This window comes from Procambarus clarkii, chromosome 4 (assembly GCF_040958095.1).
Source record: "Procambarus clarkii isolate CNS0578487 chromosome 4, FALCON_Pclarkii_2.0, whole genome shotgun sequence".
NCBI lineage: Eukaryota > Metazoa > Arthropoda > Malacostraca > Decapoda > Cambaridae > Procambarus > Procambarus clarkii.
This window is the reverse complement of record NC_091153.1, coordinates 10,499,361-10,524,501: the sequence shown is the minus strand read 5'-3', so window position 1 is coordinate 10,524,501 and position 25,141 is coordinate 10,499,361. Positions and strand designations below refer to the sequence as shown.

At 39.0% G+C, this 25,141-nt stretch overlaps 1 protein-coding gene across 1 annotated transcript in view; it reads left to right on the top strand.

Annotated features, from left to right (window-relative positions):
* Positions 1 to 25,141, top strand: part of LOC123751671 (spectrin alpha chain) — a 44,489-nt gene that overhangs the window by 10,616 nt on the left and 8,732 nt on the right. The window contains 19 exon segments of the mRNA XM_069332963.1: positions 1,956 to 2,678; positions 2,681 to 3,468; positions 3,470 to 3,517; positions 3,519 to 3,678; positions 3,681 to 4,213; positions 4,215 to 4,730; positions 5,013 to 5,177; positions 6,694 to 6,882; positions 8,088 to 8,247; positions 8,937 to 9,088; positions 9,398 to 9,562; positions 10,155 to 10,196; positions 13,521 to 13,669; positions 15,637 to 17,411; positions 19,088 to 19,266; positions 19,376 to 19,491; positions 19,706 to 19,901; positions 20,483 to 20,595; positions 22,428 to 22,469. Coding sequence (XP_069189064.1) covers positions 1,956 to 2,678; positions 2,681 to 3,468; positions 3,470 to 3,517; positions 3,519 to 3,678; positions 3,681 to 4,213; positions 4,215 to 4,730; positions 5,013 to 5,177; positions 6,694 to 6,882; positions 8,088 to 8,247; positions 8,937 to 9,088; positions 9,398 to 9,562; positions 10,155 to 10,196; positions 13,521 to 13,669; positions 15,637 to 17,411; positions 19,088 to 19,266; positions 19,376 to 19,491; positions 19,706 to 19,901; positions 20,483 to 20,595; positions 22,428 to 22,469 — 6,211 coding nt within the window.

The window sequence follows — 25,141 nt, the reverse complement described above, 5'->3', positions numbered from 1 at the left end:
GTGTCCGGAGGGTTGGTCTTTGTTTTCCTTGAGGGGGTAGGGCCAGGGCTTTGCCTGCTTTTAGTCTAGGTGGGTTCTCTGTGGTGCCAGCAGCCAGTTTGGATGCATTTCCTCCAGTCTCGTCTTCTACTGTTTGGCATGGTACTCACTCTGTTCTGAAAACTGGCTCTTGGGGCTAATGTTGGCCCTTTTGCAGGTCGCTTCTGTGATCGGGTGGTTGGAGAGAAGCTAGCTCTCTTTGCCCGTGCTTGGTTCCATGATTCGTGGTCATTTCGTGTTGTCTTGCGGCCTGCAGTGGCATTGGGCTGTTCCTCCCTCATTGGGGGGTTCGAGGCCGGAAGGGGGGGGAGGCCTCCTCTTCCCTTCACTCAGTCCAGCTATGGTCTTCGGCGCCTGCACCTATGTCGCACTCTCAGCATGGTGGGGGAATTTGAGGCTGTGTGGTAGGCCCTGGGTGACTTCAGATTTCTCCAGGCTTGGTGATCTAGTTATTTGGACTGTTCTCAGTGATTCATTGTCAGCCGGTGATAGGGGGTTTTGGTCCATGGCTCTTTGGCTCTGTTCGTTTCTGGTATCTCTCCTACTGAGTTCTCTCTGCACCATTTGTGTTAAAGGTGTGTCCAACATCCTGGCTGATGGTCTCTTGCTTTATTCCTCCTTCCATGGAGTGGACCATTGATGCCGTTTCCTCTGGCTTTGCCGGACATTAGATCATTCAGACATCAATCTTTTTGTGTTGGCGTGGTCTCGGCATCTACCTCTTTACCCTTTACACTCAAAAGTGTCCACTTTGAGGCCCTCATAGTGGACAACTTTCAGCTTGACTGGTCGAGATAGGGGTGCATTTACCTTTTTTTCCCTGGTCCAGCTGTTACTCCGGGTTCCAGCATTGTTGGAGTCTTACAGAAGGGAGTGATTCTTATGGCTCCTTGATGGCTGCCCCAGCCTTGGTTTCAGGCACTGCATGTTCGGTGTCTGAACCCTTTTCTCTTTCAGCAGATCTGCCTTTATCCAAGGGTCTGGCGAGTGATGTACTTCACTGGTTCGACCTTCTCTTCCACATTTCGCGTCTGGAATTTTTACTCGTATTTCTCACCGTTTGTATGGTAAACAGGTGGCTTCTTTGATGGTGTCCCACCTGTGGTCTTCTCAGCGACAGAATGAGGTTTCTGGGCAATCTTTTTGCCATTTCTTTCCCTTTGTCATTTTCCTTCCATTTCCGACTGGGATGTTTTATCCTCTCTTGGCTTTTCCTCAGTCGACATCTAATGCCTGTTACTGTCGCTTCTTATCGTGTGGTGTTGGTGGAGCCTCTTCTGCTCGCATTCGAGGTTGACTTTCCTTTAAACCTCTTTACTAAAGACTGTAGAGGGGGACTAGTGGAGACATCCAAGAAAGAGTAAATCAAGCCAAGCTGAAAAACTTAAACAGTTTTGAAGTGATTCACAAGTAGGCAGAGGAATTTCTTCTTGGTTGAAGTTAGGTAATTAACCTTTATTTTATTCTTTTTTCCTTGTGGATGCCCAGAAAACATTTTGGCACCAAATTTGTTTATTGAAAGTTTAGTTTGCCGTCTCAAAATGTTTTTTAAAGATTAAAAGACAAAACTTGAAAAATAACCAAGTTTATTTAAAATACTTGGGTTCTACATTTCTTGTAACATTTAATGTATGTACTAGTTTTGAAAACCTAGCAGTGTTACTTTAAAACAGTAGTTAATTCATCATTTAAGAGTGAAAATATGAATATATACAGTATGAATAGGAATATATACAGTACTACAGTTAAAAGTATTGCATGGAGTTTTGAGTCTGGCAAACCAGAAGTGTTAATGTAACCAAAAGAAAATGAAATGGAGTTAGGTTTTTCAGTGTTATACAAACATTTAAAAATTTTTGAGTTGCTTTGGTAATGCTAAATTTACTCAAAAACAAATTTTTTGTTATCCACCATAGATGAACTTCATCGTCTGTGGGAGCTGCTGCTTAGCCGCCTGGCAGACAAAGGCATGCGTCTACAGCAAGCGCTTGTTTTGGTGCAATTCCAGCGCCAGTGTGATGAAGTAATGTATTGGATCCATGACAAGGAAACTTATGTTACCTCGGAAGAATTTGGCGTTGACCTGGAGCATGTGGAGGTTCTCCAGCGTAAGTTTGATGAGTTCCAAAAGGATATGGCGGCCCAAGAATATCGTGTCACCGAAGTTAATGCACTAGCTGAGAAGTTGGTGGCAGAGGGACACCCAGAGGTGGAAGTAATCACAAAGCGTAAGAAGGACCTGAATGAAGCCTGGCAACGCCTACGTCAACTTGCAATTACTCGACAGCAGAAGCTTTTTGGTGCACATGAAATTCAGAGATTTAATAGGGATGCAGATGAGACCATTGCTTGGATTGCAGAGAAAGATGTTGTGCTTTCCTCTGATGACTATGGCCGTGACCTGGCCTCTGTGCAAACTCTTCAGCGTAAACATGAAGGTCTTGAACGTGATCTGGCTGCCTTAGAGGATAAAGTGTCGACCCTTGGAGAAGAAGCCACACGTCTGTGTGGCATCCACTCTGATCATGCCGAACAGGACAAAGTCTAAATTAGCAGAAATGAACATTCATGGTCTACACTTACGTCAAAGGCTCAGGAGCGTCGTCGTCGGTTAGATGATTCGTATTACTTACATCGTTTCCTTCTGATTTCCGTGACCTTATCTCCTGGATCAATGATATGCGTGCCATCATTTCTGCTGATGAGCTTGCTAAGGATGTGGCTGGAGCCGAAGCTCTTCTTGAACGTCACCAGGAGCACAAGGGTGAGATCGATGCTCGTGAAGATAGCTTCAAGACTACCCATGAGGCAGGTGAAAAGCTGGTAGAAAACAAACATCATGCTTCTGAGGAAGTAAAGGAGAAGCTTAGCACTCTTACTCAAGAGAAGGCTGCTCTATTGGCTTTATGGGAAGAGCGACGCATATTGTATGAGCAGTGTATGGATTTGCAACTCTTTTACCGTGACACTGAACAAGCTGACACCTGGATGGCCAAGCAAGAAGCTTTTCTTGAAAACGAAGATTTAGGAGATTCTATTGATTCAGTTGAAGCTCTGATCAAGAAACACGAAGACTTTGAAAAGTCTCTTGCTGCTCAGGAAGAAAAGATAAAGGCTCTGGATGAATTTGCTACCAAATTAATTGAAGGTCAGCATTATGCTGCAGATGATGTTTCTCAGAGGCGCGAGCTTCTACTGGAACGTCGCACTGCCTTGCTTGACATGTCTGCACGTCGCCGTACTATGCTTGAAGATTCTTATCGTTTACAGCAGTTTGAGCGGGACTGTGATGAAACCAAAGGCTGGATCAATGAGAAGTTGAAGTTTGCCACAGATGACAGTTACTTGGACCCAACCAACTTGAATGGGAAAGTTCAGAAGCATCAAAACTTTGACCAAGAACTCAGTGCTAATAAGTCTCGTATTGAAGGAAATAACTTCAACTGGAAAGAGCTTTTTAGATGCTGACCATTATGCAAGGTGATAAGATCAGCAGTCGCATGGAGGAAATTGTTCAGCTTTGGACTTCCCTGGAGGAAGCTACCCGTAGGAAGGGATCCAAGCTTGAAGAAGCATCACAGCAAACAACAGTTAATCGTGGTGTTGAAGACATTGAGCTTTGGCTTTCTGAAATTGAAGGTCGCTTATGAGTGAGGACTATGGCAAAGATCTAACTGGTGTACAGAATTTGCTTAAAAAACATGCTTTACTCGAAGCTGATGTTGGAGCTCACCAGGATAGAATTGACGGTGTCAGAATTGCTGCAGATCAGTTTGTGGATCGTGGGCACTTTGATGCCGAGAACATTAAGGCGAAGCAGATGACTCTTCAAGAACGTTACAATGCCCTCCAAAGGCCAATGACAGTCCGTAAGGAGCGTCTGAAAGACTCCCTGCTGGTACAACAGTTGTTCCGTGACATTGATGATGAAGAGGCATGGATTCGAGAGAAAGAGCCAATTGCAGCTTCCACAAATCGTGGCAGAGATTTAATTGGTGTACAGAATCTTATAAAGAAGCACCAAGCTGTTCTTGCAGAAATTAACAACCATGAACATAGAATTGTAGCTGTTACAACCTCTGGTGAGGAAATGATTAGTGATGGGCACTTTGCAGGAGAGGAAATTAAGCAGAGAGTTAATACTTTAAGCCAGCATTGGGCTCAGCTAAAAGAGGCGAGCAAACCAACGACGTCAAGACTTAGATGATTCGCTTCAGGCTCATCAGTATTTTGCAGATGCTAATGAGGCAGAGTCATGGATGAAAGAGAAGGAGCCAATTGCTGGTGGAGGTGACTTTGGTAAGGATGAAGATTCCGCTGAAGCTTTATTGAAGAAACATGAAGCTCTTATGAGTGATTTGGAAGCTTTTAGTTCCACCATTGCTGCTCTGGATGAACAGGCGGCTGCATGTCGTCAACAGGAAGTGCCAGTTATGGATATCACTGGAAAAGAATGTGTGGTAGCTCTGTATGACTACACAGAGAAATCTCCTCGAGAGGTTTCAATGAAGAAGAATGATGTGCTGACTCTCCTCAATGCTACTAACAAAGACTGGTGGAAAGTAGAAGTGAATGACCGCCAAGGTTTTGTTCCTGCTGCTTATGTGAAGAAAATTGATTCTGGTCTTACAGCATCACAACAAAACCTAGCTGATGGCAACTCTATTGCTGCTCGACAAAATCAGATTAAGGTTAGTGACTGTTGTTCATCCAGATTTTGTTTGTAAGCATTATACAGCAAGATTTTCAAATATTGTATTAGTGCAAGAATTATTGATGTGTAAGGGTTTTATGTAGCCTTGGAGAATTACAGTACTTGTAGAATTGTTTTCTATCTTAATTTGTATGTCGTACTGATATTGTGCATGGACTTAAATATGACATAATATATATTTGGTATTTTTCTTTAAAAACAAGTGTTATAACCAGAGTAAACATTAGATGTAAAATGGGTGAATAATTTTTATAAACAGGGACAATATGAGAATCTGATGGCCTCGGCACGAGAGCGGCAGAAGAAGTTGAGTGAGACAGTGCAGGCATATGTGCTTGTGCGTGAGGCTGCTGAACTGGCTCAGTGGATAAAGGACAAGGAACAGCATGCACAGATTGAAGATGTTGGAGAAGATCTTGAACAGGTATCTATCATTTGAAGTTTCCTATTGATTTAAATAGGAATCATTGATCGATCTAGATAGTTGAAACTGTTAGTGAATACAGATTCCATCTTGCATATTTTGCATTCTTAACTTTATTGCAGTTGCTAATTCTAAATTATGTAGTAATAGGAAATACATTGTGAGCAATACAAATTACCAATTTGTAGTCTCAGGAATAGAACTATTACAGGATCTTCCTGTCTTATACTTTTCAAAAATATTTGTATAAAATAGGACATGTTTAAGAGTTTTGGGTATAATGAGTGACTTTCGATATCAATTATGGGAGTATGCCAAGGTATTGAGTGAATTAGAGCATACGAGGTATGAAAGGACAGAACAAAAAATGGGCAGATACAGTGTGAGAGGCAACAGATTTAGGTGCGAACGGTGCTTGGGACTGGTAAAGGATATTTCTGGGTGGCAGCAATTTGTAAGGAAGGTGTAATGAATTGATTCTAAATAGGACAACTCACAAGGAGCCTGTACACTGGGTCACATGAAGCAGTGGGGTGTTGCTGTGGATGAGTAATAGAATATGGTGCTTGTTTATTCTGAATATTGAAAAATTATATCTGAATATTGGAAACAAAGTACTGTAATTTGAAAGTAAAGTTACATATTTATTTTTATTGTACTTTGAACACCACCACTTGGTGACCATACTTGTAACATTTTCACCCTAGTACATGGGGGGGGGGGGCAAGCTTGGGGGTAGACAAACTCCTGGAACCAACTACATATAGGTACACGATGGATGTTCTAGTCCATTCAAGTTTTTTGTGCTTCACCTGCATCACATTTCATTTCCTCGCCCTATCTCTTGTACCACTTTTTCATATCTTCATTACGTACCACTCCCACATACATCATCTATCTAGTTTTTTCCATTTTTTTTCTTAGCTTGTACTTATGTAAACACTTGCTTCTCCAGACCCAAATTTGACTTTCGTAAGTTAGGGCTGGTAGTAATAGACTATCATTTCTTAAGTGCCATACTTTACTAACTTTTCTGTGACATCTAACGCTTTTTCACCCAGTCATCGTCATATTTTGACTTCCATATTTCCATTTATAATGATGCTTACCTATCAGTGTTTACATATTGTTGACTGTGGAATGATGTCCATCTCTTTATGCTTCACCTATATTTTCATTACCTGGTGCATTTTTTCAGTCTCTTGACATTTGTGATGGAAATAATGTTTTTGCTTTAGAAGTTGTGGAGAGAGTTCCACGAGACCATAACGAGAAGGTGGGGTTAAACATCAGTGTCGTATTAAATATGGTAACCCACCCTTGGGTGCTAACAAGATGCAATGACAGCTTTCCCCTCCCCTCTCCTCCCACAATAAAATGTTATGGCTTTTCAAGTTGCAATCATAAAATCTCATTGGTTATCTTACTGCTAATTTGGCAAGTTATGTTAATTATTAAAATGTTTGTAATTCTTTAGAAAAACTATAAAATAATAAAAATTGCTAATTTCCCTTAGGTTGAAGTGCTGCAGAAGAAATTTGATGACTTTAAGACAGACCTGCAAGCAAATGAAGTTAGACTTGCTGAGATGAATGAAATTGCCATGCAGCTCATGAGCCTTGGTCAGACAGAGGCTGCCCTCAAGATCCAGACACAAATTGAAGAGCTCAACACCAAGTGGAACTCCCTCCAGCAAATGGCACAGGTTAGATGCCACAATTGTTGTGTAAAAAATAACTAGATTATCGTGATTTGTGAATACATGTTCCATTTGCTTGCCACAGAAGTATTTGTCCTCTAGAGTAACATTTCAAGTTTGAATATCTGTGTTCTAAAATCTTAATAGGGTAATTCCAATTAGCTGGAATGATCGGTACCTCTGGGTTTCCAGAAAACCAAGATTATAGATTATTGAAAAAAACATTATGCAAATTAATTTGTTTGCTATATATGGTGTGTATATTTTTTATAGTCAAATAATAATACAATCATTGTAGTATGTATTTTAGGAAACGTGATAAAAAATACGATAATAGTTATTCAATGGGAGTATATTTACACAAATTTATATAATAAAATTTTGCATTATGGGTTAAGGTAAGTGTTGATTTTGCTGAAAATGGCACCCTTACTATTTACAAAGTTAGATGCAGGACCAACAATCTTCAGCTCTGATGTTGTTCTTGGAATTTTATACATTTATTTCGTGTCACTGACATAGTATTTCAGTCAAACATTAATGCTTTATTGCCAGACTCCCTTATTATGGTAGTTAGCAGCAGGTAATGGTCAAGTGTTTCATACCTGTGTGGTTTTATATAATACCCTTAACCCTAGCATAGCACTTGGGTTACACAATACATTATCTGTGTGCACAGAGAAAAATAGTATTCAAAACAAGATTTTTGTCTTCTATATTGCTAAAACACATTTCCTGAGTATATGCGCAATGTCCCCAAAACGGTAAGAAAAGTGTCAAGGTGGAGGTGCAGATTGGGAACACACGTACTGGGGATGGTAAGCATACTATGGGTCAAACATTTGGGGGGATGATAAGCACACTATGGATTAAACGTCTGGGGGATGGTAAGCACACTATGGATCAAACGTCTTGGTGATGGTAAGCACACTATGGATTAAACGTCTCGAGGGATGGTAAGGACACTATGGATCAAACGTCTAGGGGATGGTAAGCACACTATGGGTCAAATATCTGGGGGGATGGTAAGTACACTATGGGTAAAGCATGGGAAGGAACCCTCAGTGCAAAATACAAGCTAAGATGACTGCTTCTCTTAGGAGCCATTTCCAGTGTGTTGCTGTAAGAGATGGTGTAAAGGATGAATTAAGATTTACTTTTTTTTTTTTGTCTTGAAATTTGGTAACGTTTTGTATGTTCGACCACTGCAGGAGCGGCAGTTCCAGCTAGGATCTGCACACGAGGTTCAACGTTTCCACAGAGATGTGGATGAGACAAAGGACTGGATCCAAGAGAAGGATGAAGCACTTAACAATGATGATTGTGGCAAAGATTTGCGCTCAGTACAGGCTCTTCAACGCAAACATGAAGGTACACACTCCCTTTAATTTCTCTTAAACTTTTGTAATATAATATGTTGCAGTTATTTTAGTAACCTCTCAAGTTTGAAAGACAATGTTCAAAAGTAAACGATTTGACAAATAGTCTGATTCTTTTGACAGAATCAAAATACAAAAAACTATTGATAGGAAAAGATGGGTGGAATGGTATCATGGTCTCCCTGGCAACCCTCCCTCTCTCCCGGTCGGCATTTTTTTTTTTTTTAGTTGTTTGATGCTTGGCTTCCGAACTGGAGTGCCAGGTAGCCGGAGGGATTGGAGGGAGATCTGCCTCTTTTTGGTTTTTCTTTGTACTTTTCTTACCATGTGGAGTTTGTTTTGCTATGCCAACCTTTCTGGGTGCCTAACTCCGGTCGATGGCAGATGAGGAAAACCTCCAACCTCAGGGGTTTCCAGGGCCATTGCTCCCTGCAACCTCTCTGTGGAGGTCAGGTTCTGCCTCATGGTTCCTGGTAGGTCAAACTCCTTAGACTAATGCCCTGATCTAATATATTACACAATAGCCTGATTGTTCCAGGGAGCCTCCGGGGCTCACCCAGAAAATGCCAGTTCATTACATTCGATGCTTTTTTTTTTTTTTTTTTTTTTTTTTTTTTTTTTTTTTTTACCACTTGCCTAATGTGCCTTTTATTTACCATATCAATTCTAATAATCTTCTAGGCTTGGAGCGTGACCTTGCTGCCTTAGGAGACAAAATAAGGCAGTTGGATGAAACTGCAAACAGACTGATGCAAACCCATCCTGAAGCAGCTGATACTATTTATGGCAAACAGCGAGAGATAAACGAGCTGTGGACGCAACTGACAGCCAAGGTAACAATTCTTTCAATTTATTAAGTTTTAAAGTAAATAAATTATTTTGTTTGCTTGTATTTCAAAAGTTGCATTATTGTCAATAATTAAATTAAGTTTTTTGTGTGGCTCTGAGGATTGGATACTAAATGGTAAATTCTTCATGTTGCTTCTGTCAGCCAGATGTGGTGGATGATGAAATTTGATGGGAATTTGGGAGTTAGTCTTTCAACAAAAAGTGTCCACATGGAAACCCTTTCCTCCCTCCCCCCATCAATTCATCTGTGTTACATTTATATTGTTTTCAAATAATATCTTTCTATTTTCTAGGCAAATGCACGTAAAGAAAAACTGCTCGACTCGTATGACCTGCAACGTTTTCTTAGCGACTACCGTGACCTGAGCTCCTGGATTGCTTCAATGATGGGATTAGTGAGCTCAGATGAACTGGCAACTGATGTGACTGGTGCTGAGGCCTTATTGGAGAGGCATCAGGTAATAATATGTCCAGATATATTTTGTATGAGTTTTATAATGACCGTGTGGAGAACTGTTTCCAAGGAAGTGTGAATACTGTTGTATAGGAATTTAATCCTACTGGTCAATACATCACCTTTTATCAGTTACATTATTTTCACATAGGCATCAATTTCCTGTCAAAAGATTTTAATGCTTTCACAATGAGGGGTCTTAATGTGAATCTCATATGTAATAATTAGTTTTAATGTTTTAACATGTATCATACATGGTGTACTATATTGACAATATATTCAAGAGGTATTGTTTGATTTTTTCTTAGCAAACATAATACTATTTTAGGAAATATTGTTTTCAATTATTTAGTGGAAAAGTTTAATTTCATTTTATCTATGTGACTGAGAGGATAGTTATTAAAACACATTTATTTTTGATACGCTTTTCAAGTTTAAATGATATGGAAAGACTTGAGGTATCATTTGTTGTATTGCTGTTACATTTTATTAGTTTGTCAGCCTGTGAAGAATCCTCTTGTCTGCTAACCTGAACTAGATGAGGGCTTTGCCAAGGTGACTTCATGCATTGTAACAAATCACCCTTCCTTTTCTAGAGCTTCCGTGCCGAGTTTGACTCTCGCTATGGTATACCCCAGGTATTGAGTTTTGTCGTAGGTTGTCTTACAGCGCACACTACTGATTTGTTGTGTTCTTGCGTGTTTCGGGGCCACATGGTAGTGTTTTAGCTTCCCATCAGTAGATACTCGGTACTAATGATTAGCCTGTTGCTGGCCTCATCATGGTAGATCTACTTCTGAGAGCATTTCCTGCCCTTTAATCAAATATAATAAAGTAATGATGTAATGTGTATGGCTACCTGGAACATCACACCCTTCAATTCCTCAAAATTTGAGCAATAGTTGAAATTTTAAACATTTTTTTTGTCATAAGAGAAGATACAATATTTTTTAATGTTTGGTTATTCTATAGTAGTTGAAGTGTACAGGATTAATAGTTTGGTAATTTTTCATACATATGTAGTACTTATTTCCCCGGTTTTGTAAGTTTAACAAAAGTGCAGGAAATGCTCTTCTGATCTATGTTGTCACTAATGATAGCATGGTAATTTTATACATTAAAACAATGACACAATAGTCATTTATATTATCTCTTAAATTTAGCAATTGTATTTGGGAGAAGTGAAAACTGTGCAGCAAGTTACAGGTGTTAAGATGGACATAAAAGACCAACACCTGCTAAGGCACCATTTCCTCATAGTGTGAATGTTTGGCTTGTTTGTAGGTTGTGTTGTATCAATTAATTGTTGAATGTAAACGATGACAAATGAAAGAAAGGGCCTGTTGTCAAGTGTTTGTGTATGTTTACTCTTAAACTGCCATAGTTTAATATTTGTTGATAGTGTGAGCAGTGTGTATATACTAACAGTTGTTATAAACTAATATATCCAGTATTTACCTAGTGTGGACAGTTAGGTACTAACAAAAGCAGTATTTAGACATTGTAGTACTGTATGTTTACAGAGTATAATGTGCATTAAATGTAACATTTTGGTAGCATACTTTAAATATAAAGTTAACTAATATAGGTTTTAAAGGAAAACTTAAAAAAGATGCCAAACTTCAAAGTTTAGGACATTTGCTGTTGGTCTGTACTTGTTGTCCAAAATGATCAGTTCAGATTTGTTGCAACTAATACTGTGTGCAGCATTTGTGAAGAAGCTTCTTATGGTAACTTCTTTTTCAGCCGCCTTTGCTTACCCTATACTTAGACGTCTTCAAATACAGTTACCTAAATATTCCTTGTCTTTGTTGCTCACATTCTTCTAGTTTATCTATTTTGTATCAAAATTCCTGATCATATATAGCTAAAAGCTTATACCTGTACTGTCATTACTTGAATATGTCTAGGTGAGAAAGTATATAATAACTAGAGGAATGGTATACATATGAATAGTAAGTAAATGCTTAGAATTGCTGTGTGTGTGTGTGTGTGTGTATGGGTGTATGGCTAAAGAAATAAGTGCTCAAGGGAGGTTCATTCATGCTTTCCTTGTTACTACTGTGTATGAATTTACTCTTATGTTTATCCTGCAGTCAGTCATATTTTATGTTGTACTTCTTAAAAATGTTAAAATATATTAAATTATCAATTGGTTGGATTAGCATCATTAGGTGAAACCACAGAATAAAAATGTGTTAAGAACAATGAAATGAGTGTTCAAACAGGACTACAGAACAAAATGTGTAAGAAGAAATCACACATTGACTGGTTATAGCACATGGCAAGATGGGTGATGAAAGATCTCTAGGGGGGCCTGATCTGGTACAACAAAGATATAAAGGAATGGAGTAAATAGACTAACAAGGAACAAACAAATAAGGATGCTGCAACTCATTGTGGCAAGGGATTGAATTTATGAACCATTTCTTAGTTTAGCAGAAAGTTAGAAAAATACCTACAGATATGGAAAGGCTCATCAAATCCACATTCATCTGGTAAGTATTGGTTGGGGCAAAAGAAGCAGTGGAATATATTTTGGTATGTAAAGCATAACTTAAACTGTACCTCTATCCTTAAACTTTTTAACAGAATTGGGTCCGAACACATAATGAAAGAAACTAGCTGAAATGAGACTTAGGACAAGAAGAATATCAAAACAGAGTAGAAATAGCAACCACAACAGTCTTAGAGCAACCCACCACCCATAACCTCAGCCAGCAGTACCACCTCTACCCTTTTACTCGTGCTATAACGTCCTCTCCCTATTGACAGAGTAACCCATTAACCATGTACCACAGATGGAACGACATACAGTAATTTTTTATTAGCTGCCAGAGCTAATTGCAGATACATAAGACAAAAGGAAGACTGGAAAGAAATAACTGAGATCCTTTCCAGAGAGCAGGGGCAAGTAATGCAGTCTGCACGGTAAAAAAATTACACCTTGTAACAAATCCTTATTTTCTTCCTTGGGTAGCACATGTTAAGTTCTAACTGCTTATACCCCCCCATAGCATAGAAAATGGCTATTATTCTTTCAAACTTTGCTTTGACATTTGCTTTAAGACAGCTTAGGGAAGATGTCTTTAAAGGTTATTTGAAGACTGCCAACTGTCTTGTCTAGAGCCATGACAAATAGTCACAGCTCCATACCCTCGTCACCAGACGTTAGTCCCATCAACCCATTGAACTGAGGCAGCCAGCTCAATCATTTATGCTCCACCCAAGCAAGAATCCCCGAGCACCACAGAAGAAGGGAATGGTAGGAACTGGGAGGTACAGAGGGAACCCACCAGAAAGAGGCATTTCACTACATTCAAAGCTAGATTTTTCATATTTAAACATATATATAGGCATAAAGGATTACTGTCTTCAGCTATGTGTAAAAAAAAAACAAAAAAAAGGGGGAGGGGATTAGTAAACACCATAAACTTTTTTTGTAATTGTTATTGAATATTAACAGAATGCATGTTTCTTGATTTAGTGGTTGAGGTTTTTGCACAAATTTTTTGTCATTTAAATAGATTCTTTTTGATTCTTTGTAGTAAGTCTATAGTAGTCACTTTATGATGATTTCAACATGTTAAATTATTGATATGATTTAAAGACTGTGAAAGTGAATTGAAAGGTTTCAGGATTGGCAAGCATCCAGCAGCATTCAAATGAAAACTTAGAATTCATTTGAGCTAGGTTTCCACAATAGCTACAAGAACATTAGGCAAATGGAATAAACTAGATTATAATATTTGGATTGGTTTGACGGTAGGCTTTTATGTTTTGTTCAACCATTTACTGGGGAAGAATATTCCTGTGAGAACAAGGTATTAATTGTGAATTAATAGTTATTGTTGGTTAATAAGTTGATAATTGGTTGAGTGTGTGTGTATTTACATTACAGTCAAGATATCAACACTGCTTGAAATTGTTTACAGTGCTGATATTTGTTATTTGTTATTCAGGAACATCGTACAGAGATTGATGCTCGTGCTGGAACCTTCCAAGCTTTTGAACTCTTTGGACACCAACTTCTTCAGTCTGGTCACTTTGCCTCTGCTGAAGTGCAAGAGAAGCTAGATGCTATGAATGAAGCTCGACAAGATCTTGAGAGGTAACCATGTCAACTTGATACATTCTTTACAGTATGCATTCATGGTTGCTATACACATGTAGATATGATTACTGTATTATTAATGGAGTCTTATAGTTTATCTAATGTGTAACTACAAATTCAGGGACAGGATGAGTCATTGTGCTCAGCCTCCTGTCTTCCTTCTTTTTCTCTCTTTCTGGGAGAGGCTCCTCAGGTGGCTCCATGCTGGTAGCTACTTGGATAGCTCCCCATAATTCAATCCAAATCCTTGCAAGTCATTGTAGACCTAATAGTAACCGGAGGCCAAAATCTGGTCTCCTCTATAGAGATGCAAGGAGCAGAGATCCTCCTTGCTTGCTTGCTTGCTATCCCCATACCCCCATGCCGGCCATCCAACCCCAGTTCTGAGGCTGGTGTGTTGAGTGGCGGTATTGACTCTGGCTCCTGTACTTGCCCAGTTGTACGTGCCTAGTTGTGCTTGTGGGGGTTGAGCTCTGGCTCTTTGGTTCCACCTCTCAACTGTCAATCAACTGGTGTACAGATTCCTGAGCCTGCTGGGCTCTTATCATATCTACATTTGAAACTGTGTATGGAGTCTACCTCCACCACATCACTGCCTAATGCATTCCATCTGTTAACTACTGACACTGAAAAAGTTCTTTCTAACATTCCTGTGGCTCATTTGGGCCACTTTTTTTTTAGTGGTTACTTTTTTGTTGTTAGGTGGCTTTGGAGAGCCAGAGAGGCTTTCCACAGAAAACCAGTGTTGAATGTAATGAAACGCCATTTTCTGGCCGAGTCCCGGAGGCTCTCCGGCAACCCATCAGGCTGCGAGCAGCCGCGTCTAACAGCCTGGTTGATCAGTCCAGCAACCAGGAGGCCTGGTCGACGACCGGGCCGCGGGGACGCTAAGCCCCGGAAGCACCTCAAGGTAACCTCAAGGTAACCCTCCCAGGCTGTGTAGTGTTGGGGCAGTTAACTTGTTGCTATTTTCCCTTTTGTGATGTTATTTTCTGCGACTCTTCTCTACCCCTGGTGAGTGTTCACTTTTTGTGTTCTGGTGACAGCACTATGAACCCATCACTGGTGACAGCACTATGAACCCATCATAGGAGCCCTCCCAGGAAACCAGCATTGAATATAATGGAATGCCTCTTTCTGGTGGTTGTTTGGTAACTGCTTGGTCCCTTCGTTCCCTATTCATTGGCTTTGGTTCTTCCATCTTCCTGGTAGAGTGACTTACTGTCAAAGCTAGGGGTATCGGGGAGCCGAGTGTGTGTTCAACCTAGTGGAGTTAGTGGATTTAACACGTGATCTGCTTCACAACTGGGTGATTCATTGGTTTAGTGTCTTATTTTCTTTGTCCTGTTAACCTTGCTGATTGTCTATTGTCTCATTCACCTTTTTAGTGACTTTCTTGGTTAGAATGATCTAGTATCCTGTACTCTTTGCACTTTTATAAACAGGGAGTGGAGGAAGGAGGGTAGGTTTTGGCTTCTGGTACCTGGTAGGGTCACAATGGCTTGCAAGGACCTTGATTGAATAGGGCTGAGCTATCCAAGTAATTAGCAATAAGGAGCCACCAAGGACCCACCAAGAAGAGGTGTTTCATTGCATTCAATGCTGGTTTTTTTATCCTGGTCTATTTTTTCTGTTGGTTTCTTATTTTTTATTACTCTATCATCTGTGGCTGGCAATGAAGAGGCATCCATGACTTGCTCCCTTTTTCAGCTAAAACTTTGATGTAGACAGAAATCAACAAGCTTCTTGGATCATTTTAATGATTAGAATCTAATAATATAATCCATTCGATGGACACATCACTGCATATGTAATATATACATGGTATAAAAACAGTTCAGTGTATGGGCAGGGTATCCCAAAACAATTCTTAAGATCTCAAAATGTTGTTCTTTAATCGTGGCTTTCATGTTTTGCATTTACTCTTACCTCATGTTTTGATATTTACTATAATTGTGTTTCAGGGCTTGGATTGCTCGCCGTATGAAGCTAGACCAGTGCCTAGAACTGCAGCTATTCTACCGTGATTGCGAGCAGGCCGAAAACTGGATGTCCTCCAGAGAGGCCTTCCTCTCCTCTGATGAAGCTGATGCCAAAGCTGACAACGTAGAAGCTCTGATCAAGAAACATGAAGATTTTGACAAGGCCATTAATGCACAAGAAGAGAAAATTGCTGCACTTAATTTGTTTGCTGATCAACTAGTGGCTGCTGAGCACTATGCTAGCAAAGACATTGGCGACAAGAGGGGCCAGGTGCTAGATCGTTGGCAGCATTTGAAGGAAGCTCTTATTGAAAAGCGCTCTAAACTTGGAGAGTCTCAAACTCTTCAGCAATTTTCACGTGATGCTGATGAAATTGAGAACTGGATTGCTGAAAAGTTACAGGTAGCAACAGAAGAGAGTTTTAAGGATCCAGCAAATATTCAGTCAAAACATCAGAAGCATCAGGCCTTTGAAGCAGAGCTTGCTGCAAATGCTGATCGTATTCAGGCTGTTCTTGCTATGGGTCAGAACCTCATTGATAAACACCAGTGTGCTGGATCTGAAGAGGCAGTACAGCAAAGGTTGGAATCTATTTCAGAACAATGGGACTTCTTGACTCAGAAATCAGCAGAGAAATCTCTCAAACTAAAGGAGGCCAATAAGCAGCGTACTTTCATTGCAGCTGTGAAGGACTTGGACTTCTGGCTTGGAGAAGTGGAATCTCTCCTTACCAATGAGGATGTGGGTAAGGATCTGGCAAGTGTGCAGAATCTTATGAAGAAACACCAGCTAGTTGAAGCCGATATCCAAGCCCATGATGATCGCATTAATGACATGAATGGACAAGCAGACTCTCTAGTGGAAAGTGGGCAGTTTGATACTGCTAATATTCAGGAAAAGCGTCAGAGTATTAATGAAAGGTATGAACGCATCAAGAACTTGGCTGCTCATCGCCAATCAAGACTGAATGAGGCACTTACACTTCACCAATTCTTCAGAGATATTGCTGATGAGGAATCATGGATTAAGGAGAAGAAGCTTTTAGTTTCATCAGAGGACTATGGTCGGGATTTGACTGGTGTTCAGAACCTGCGGAAGAAACACAAACGCTTGGAGGCAGAATTGGCTTCCCATGAACCAGCTATTCAAGCTGTGCAAGAGGCTGGTGAGAAATTGATGGGAGTATCCAATGTTGGAGTTGCAGAAATTGAAGCTCGCCTCCAGCAACTCTCAGAGACTTGGTCCCAGTTAAAGGCAATGGCTGAGCAACGTGGCCAAAAACTAGAGCAGTCACTGACTTACCAGCAGTTCTTAGCTAAGGTAGAAGAGGAAGAGGCATGGATCAGTGAGAAAACACAGCTGCTATCTGTTCCTGACTATGGAGATAACATGGCTGCTGCCCAAGGTCTCTTGAAAAAACATGATGCCTTTGAAACAGACTTTGCTGTTCACCGTGATCGTTGTAGTGATGTCTGTGAAGCTGGTGCTAAATTAGTGGCTGATGGTAATCACCATGGAGAATCAATAAAGCAGAGATGTCAGCAGTTGAAGGATAAACTTGATGCCCTGAATGGTATTGCTGCTCGCAGGAAGAGCAAATTGGCAGACAACTTAGCATATCTGCAGTTCATATGGAAGGCTGATGTGGTTGAATCATGGATTGCTGACAAGGAGTCTCATGTCAAGTCTGAAGAGTTTGGTAGAGACCTGTCCACTGTGCAGACTTTACTTACAAAGCAGGAGACTTTCGATGCTGGTAAGGAAGCATGCTCTCTTCTCTCCATAAATTTGTCTTGATGATACTTTAACAATTTAGTTCATTTAAAAAAAAATTCTATTAGTATTTCATGTATGTTGGTTCATTGTTTTTAATATATTTAACTAACTGTAGGAGTTAGTTCATTGTAATTTTATAAATCTTTCCTTACACTTCTCAGGCTCATCTGTTATAAACTTACACTTATCCTTATCCACTTCTCTTATTCAACTCGATGTCTTGTACTTAATCTTGAATTGTTTGAATGATGTTTGGCATTAACAGACCACCCTGTTTTTTTTTATTTTTTTTTTTATTTTTGCACGATTTATTTCTAACTTTGTCTTTCATTGTTGATTTTTAAATGACTGCAATTATTGGCTTTAGCCAATGTGCAGGATGTGTTCCAAGATAGCCATATGAGCAGGTTCACAGTGCTTGTGGAACAACAACACATGGGAAAATGATGATTGGTTTCTGAAGCAAACACCCCCTCCCCTGCCTTCCCCTTTCCAACCTTCCCCCATAAAAACTCTTCTGATGTATAGAAATAAACCAAAAATTACCACTAATGTTAATGTGTCTGCTTGCAGCAATTCATTGCATAAATATTAGATGTGGAATTAATTGGTCCATATTTATGAATACTGTGAGATCATTTGTAACTTGTTTCACAATTTCCTCCAGTAGCAATTGTTTTGCTGTTTGGCATTCAATCCCCAACTGTCCAAGTGGTTGGGCATCATTCCTTCCCCCTGTCCCATCCCAAATCCTTATCTTGATGCCTTTGAAGTGCTGTATTGTTGTAATGGCTTGGCCTTTCCCCCCTGACAATTCCCTTCCCTTCCCTGTACTTCACTTCTGTCCACACATCTTTGGCACATCTTGAAAACCAAGTTACATAAACAGACTTGGCAACAATGCATGCATGCAAGCAGGTAAGACTGCAGGCAATTTGGTAGATAAATTTGGAAAGGATCGCCTTTAAGAATGTTGGTAGTCTGATATGAATGCAAGCAGGTTGGCTGGTCAGCTAATTTGTGCGAGGTAGGTCAATCAAGCAGGTGGGTTATGCCCTGGCATGCACCCTCCCACTAATGTCAACTCCTCTCCTCAAACTCTTCTTCTACTTCCCCTCTCACCCATTGGCTAATAGTTTCGTATATAGGGCGTCCTTGTTTTACAAACATTTGTCCATACAAACATCCTCTCCAGTTTCCCCTTTGAGCATCAAATCCGTAACCAAACCTGCCAGAGCATTCCCAGTATCGTGAGCTGCATTGTAAAATGTCCGTATGGCAGCCATCTGGTGTCATGGGTAGGGATGGGGTGGAGGATGGGAGGGTATTTAGGGTTTGGGATGTGAGGGAGGAGGCTTGAGGGGAGAGACCGTGTCTGTGTATAGGGTAAGGAGAGAGGGAAGTAGAGTGAGACAGCTAGCAACTTACTTTGTCAGCCAGTAGTGAGCAGCCAAGCAGTGGGCGGAATTTGTAACTAGTATCGAGGATAAGATGGATATTTGTGTGATGTGCCTTCATACTATTTAGGTATTGATAATTTTAATGCTTTTTCACTGTCCTTGAAACTTAAGCACTTAGGCCAGTTAGTGTTTCAATTAGAAGATAACTTTGTTTCCTTAAAATGTCTTTTTAATTGTACAACTTAATGGTTTACAGGATTAGCTGCTTTTGAACATGAAGGTATCCAGAATATTACCACTCTCAAGGATCAACTGGTTTCGGGCAACCATGAACAGTCAGAGTCCATTATTAAACGTCACAGTGATGTTATTGCTCGTTGGAATAAGCTCCTCAGTGACTCGCTTGGGCGTAAAAACAAACTGCTAATCATGCAAGTTAGTATAATAGTGCAAAAACCTATGTCATTGAACGTATAGAGTTTTGAATAATACTGATAAAACTTCAGAAGTGCTACTTCTCATATATTGAATATTATATCTACAGGAGCAGTTCCGTCAAATTGAGGAGCTTTATCTCTCCTTTGCCAAGAAGGCATCTGCATTCAACTCATGGTTTGAGAATGCAGAAGAGGATCTAACAGATCCTGTTCGCTGCAATAGGTAACTATTTTTGTTTAGTTATTTATTTTTAATGATGTAATTTTGGAAGCTGCTCATTTTATAAATTGTCACAAGTTATATTCAGCATAGCAACTGAACTTCATATTTTGTGGTGTGAAAACCAAAATTGGTATAGACTGGGTGGGTGATGGTGATGTCTTAGATGCTAGTACAGTATGTTCATAATTGTAAAAGAGTTTAATTTATATTGCAGCATTGAAGAAATAAAAGCACTGCGTGAGGCCCATGCTCAGTTCCAGGCTTCTCTGTCCTCTGCTCAAGCAGATTTTGAAGCTCTTGCAGCCTTAGATCAACAGATAAAAAGCTACAATGTGGGGCCAAACCCATATACTTGGTTCACCATGGAAGCCCTCGAAGATACCTGGCGAAACTTGCAAAAAATTATTAAGGCGAGTACAGTATTGCTTTTTATTATTCTTAAAGGTGTTTGGAGACACCATTATATGACAACACATATGTTTTATTTGTAGTTTGCCACTGTTAGTCACTTTGGCCACTTATGATGATTTGGAACTTGGGGAAATGTCTTGATAAAATCAAAAGGGATGGGGACATCCTGCAGATGTTTTTGGCACAGAAAAAGTGAACAGACCTGGGTTGGAAAAAATCATTGGCTAGTTTTCATTTTGAATAAGGCTCTGAATGCAGTATAAACCAATATGTAAATAAATATTTTATAGGGATACATAGCAAATTTTCTTAGTCATTTTTGAATACATTACCATGGGCCATTGTACTTGCTTATCATATGAGATTTCATCCATACCATGAACAAAAAGAATTCTCTAGGGGGAGCATTGTCTCATCAATATAATTAAATTGTTTGAGTGGCTCATTATTCTTTGCTGTAATTTTGATTAATCTCATGATATAGTAGTAAAAAATACATTAGTAGACTTAAAACAGTATGATAGATTATAAGGTGTATAATTTAAAATGTGTTACTCATAATATAGATTGTATACTCTAGGAGCGTGACATGGAACTGGCTAAGGAAGCACAGCGCCAGGAGGAGAACGATAAATTGAGGAAGGAGTTTGCCAAGCATGCCAATGCTTTCCATCAACTACTGACGGATACCAGGTGAGGCAAGAAGTTTGGCTAGCTGAAGAGGTTTATTTTGTATGTAATAAAGTTGGAGCTAGGCCTTGAAATTTCATTACTATTAACACAGGTTTCAACCACTGAACAAATTTTATATATTTTTTTTATTCCCATTCTCATGCTGCCAGGAGTGAATAATGTTCTTTGGGTTCTGTTCATTCTTTGCTTTTTTATTAGGTTTGATACAAAGGTGTAATAAATTATTCTTGGGCTTGTTCATTCCTTTTCATTCCATGAAATTAGCTTCATGTTTATATCCTCACATAATTAAATACTGTAGGAAGTGTCGAGTAACGCCCCCGGACACCTTGTCACTTACACACTTTGTAACACCCCAGATGCTACTTTTTGTAGAAACCCCAGACGTTTACTTTTTGTAACATTCCCAGACGTTTACTTTTTGTAACATTCCCAGACGTTTACTTTTTGTAACATTCCCAGACGTTTACTTTTTGTAACATTCCCAGACGTTTACTTTTTGTAACATTCCCAGACGTTTACTTTTTGTAACGCCCCAGACGCTTACTTTTTGTAACACCCCAGACGCTTACTTTTTGTAACACCCCAGACGCTTACTTTTTGTAACACCCCAGACGCTTACTTTTTGTAACACCCCAGACGCTTACTTTTTGTAACACTCCCAGACGCTTACTTTTTGTAACGCCCCAGACGCTTACTTTTTGTAACGCCCCAGACGCTTACTTTTTGTAACGCCCCAGACGCTTACTTTTTGTAACACCCCCAGACGCTTACTTTTTGTAACACCCCCAGACGCTTACTTTTTGTAACACCCCCAGACGCTTACTTTTTGTAACACCCCCAGACGCTTAATTTTTGTAACACCCCCAGACGCTTACTTTTTGTAACACCCCCAGACGCTTACTTTTTGTAACACCCAAGACAAGGTGTTTGTCATAATGATGACTTTTGTTATCCATGGGTAATTTTACACTTACAGGCCAATGGTGTGTATGACACAGCTCCAGTTTTCAGACTGAGCATGTACTGACCTGGGTTCTCAATTTATTCAACTCATTGTAATTGCAGCTTCTTCATTCCTGAACCTTCAAAAGGAAAATTTTAAATAAAATAATGTACCTAATGTACCTAGGGTTATCTTTGCATACAGTAATTATTTCAGTGATCTGAATTGCCTCAATTCAATCATACCTAATCTGGATGAAATACATGTAAGTTAATGAAGTATGAAAGTATTGCAGTTGAAATGTGCAAATTAATAATACATAGTATGAATGCATATTACATAAGCACACATTTAGATTTTTGCATGTATGAATTTCAGATTAAATTTTCTTACATTGAGTTCAGAATTACTTCCAGAAAGACTCGCTATGAAATAAAATTTCACATTGCTTCTGTACTTAACAAGTTGGTCCTTGTGTTGATGCAAAGGCAAAACAAAGGCACTCAAGAGTGGCCTGAGGTACTTGGGTATTAACAACATGTATTTCAGTGGTCCAAGTGGAGGAAACTAGCAACTGAAAGTACCTAGACCATGTTGTATATTTCCATTATCATAGCTATTGAAACGATAAGTTTTTTTTTGCCAGATCAATAGATTAGCATTTTAATCTTTGCACTTTGGGTGGTTTCAGTTGTGTTTTTTCCAGTTAATCCAGTTTTTCTTATGGACATGTACAGGAGAGAAAATTGTTTGGAAAATGAGATTGAATGTTTTAGATTTTGAGATATATTTTGTGTGACCATGGTGACCATGCTGACTACGGCAGTGTGTGATGGATCAACTTGGTGTATGTATTTTTTTTCTGATTTCTCTTCCTTTTGCACAGGTTCCACCTGCTGGGTTTCTCCCTTATCGGCTATGATGAGAGGTCAATATTCTGCTCTCTTGCATGAGCTTGGTTATGGCTTGTTATAAACTGTTACTGTATTCCTTCAGTCTTTGCCCCAAATGTATTATTAAATTCTTAAAAGCTTTCATTGATGGAATAGTGTATCACTATTAGTCATTCATGAAATGAAACAAAGTAAAATTTTAGGTGGAACTTTTCACTACATCTCATTCTTCTGAAGAAATATCTAGTTCACAAACTGCTGCTTTTGAATATTTGCCTTTGTATTTCTTTTCCCGCTTTGCTTCTTTTCTTTCACTTCCTTCCCCCTTCTCTTTCTTTCCTTCCTTACCTTTTTTCTCCATTTTCTTCCTCTTCCCTTTCTTGGTCTCATTACCTGTCCTCAATTTCCATTTGTACTTTTTTTTCTCATCTTTCTTTGTTTAATTTCTTTCCCTTTCTTTGTTTAATTTCTTTCCCTTTCTAAGTTTTTACTTCTCCCTCTTGTTTTTTTATTCCTCTCTCTATTCCTTTGTATTTTATATATAATAGTTATACTTTATCAATCATTATTATTTGGGGTAAAAATTGTAAGCAATATGCTGTGATAACTTAAAATGTGTAACATTGCTCACTACAAACTTAACAGTTCATAAGCATTTGGATAGTAACACTGTTTGTCGTCTTGGTTCCCTAGTTCAGCCCACTGGGTCTGAAATGAAACGATGCTTTTTAGGTTACAGTACAAACATTTTGCTGTAATAAGTGGTACAGTTTTTATATCCATACCGTATTAAATGTCTAGGAATTGCAGCCGTATTTATACATAGCGCCCAAAAGAGGTTCTTTGTAGAGAACCCAAAAGTTATTAGACACCTGGCTGCTTGACAGTTTCTTGGCCATTGTGTTGCGTCATTAGTACTGTGCATGCACAGAAGTAACAAATGGTCTGGAGTCAAGTGTGACACTTGTATTTAGAATTTCTTTCTGTTCTCTCTCAATGTGAGGATCAAGGAAGTGTCAGGTCCAGCAAAACAGGCCATCATGAGGCTGACAAATTTTATTAGATCAGAAACATTGATTTGGTACTGGTACATTAATGTCTCCTTTGCATTTGGTAAATGTGGCTGCTCCTGAGCTCAGTGCCATGTTAAATGTTTATAATCTTTTTCACATTTTCTTGTTTACATTTTTGGTTATTACTATGAATTAGGTGTCAAAATGTTCCCAAATAGAGGAAAAAAAAGTGCGACTATAATAGATTATAATGTGATGAAGCCACATATTAAAATGTTTATGAACATTTCAACATTCCTTGTTTATTCTTAACTTGAAGGAAATTAGCACATGATTGTGTAATATAACTGTAAAATGAAAATTAACATCACGTTTATACTTTTCCATCGTGTAATTAGCAAAGCTGATAGAATGCTCATAAGAAAAGCGGTTATCGTTTTGAGTGATAGGATGATTGTCATGTATTTTAAGAAATAATATCATGAAAGTGCAAATATGATGGTTAAGGAAGTAAGTGACTTGGAAATTCTGAGAATGGATAATGCATTTTAGTGTTACCAGGATGTTAATGGCGAATTGCTTATGGTGCTAAAACACGTCATTGGAATGCTACAGTGGCAAGCAAGAATGCAATTGTGAGCTTGGTAATAGTATGTGACCTTGTAGACCACAAAATTTCACTGTCGAGATGGGCAAAAAATACTTCTCTAATATTTCTTAAATAATTACAACATGGAAAGCACTGGTAACCTTCAAGAACAGAATGGTCTGGTTACAGTTCTGTAAAATTCTAGAACAAAGCTTGCTGTTTCATCTGTGAAAGATTTTGGAGGTTGTTATGATAGCTTTTACAGTACTGGAACTTGCTCACATGTCATTATTGATGACATGATTCAACCAAATGCCTCAAAACTCATTAAAAGGCACATCATCTTGCAGCAGGATGGCCGCTTCAAATATATTACAGTACTAAAGTGCCAAAGAGATTTTCAGGGCCAAAAGAGAAATATTTCACTGGTCAAATCAATCACTCAATCTGAATCTAATTGAGTGTGTATTTCACTTTAAAACAAGGCTGAAGGCAAAACAATTAGGAACTGAAGATGGCTGCAGTATAGTCCTGACAAACCAGCAAAAATACAGTGTATAATCAAAGGTTGCAAATTTCATGCAGTTAATGCATGTAAAGGATTTGCAGGCAAGTACTAAATATGGTGAATTTATATATTATGGTGGTACGTATGTATCTATTTACTTCAGGTATCCTGAAAGGAGGAGGGGGGCTATGTATAAAAAGGGTTGTAGTTCCTACATGGTTCTCACGATATGGATGTAAATACCCTAAAATTTAAGTTGAAAATCAACACTTTAATGTCATGCATTGTTTCATTTAAAATCAAATATGGTTTTTTAGTATAAACTGAAAAAAGAAAATTGTTACTGTCCAAATTGTTTTGGACTGTACTCTTTATGTAATAACGGTAATGCAATTAGCAGCTGTATTAGGCATTGTTTTTTCCACTTACAGTACTTTTATGATTATAAATCTTAATATTGTATTACCAGAAATTTTGATACTCAAAGAATAAGGATTGTCTCCTTAATAGTAGTGCCGAAAAGTAAGATAGTAAATGTACACCTTCACTTAACCATTAAGATGTACTGTAGGTGGAGTTCTTTTAGTAACAGTTAAC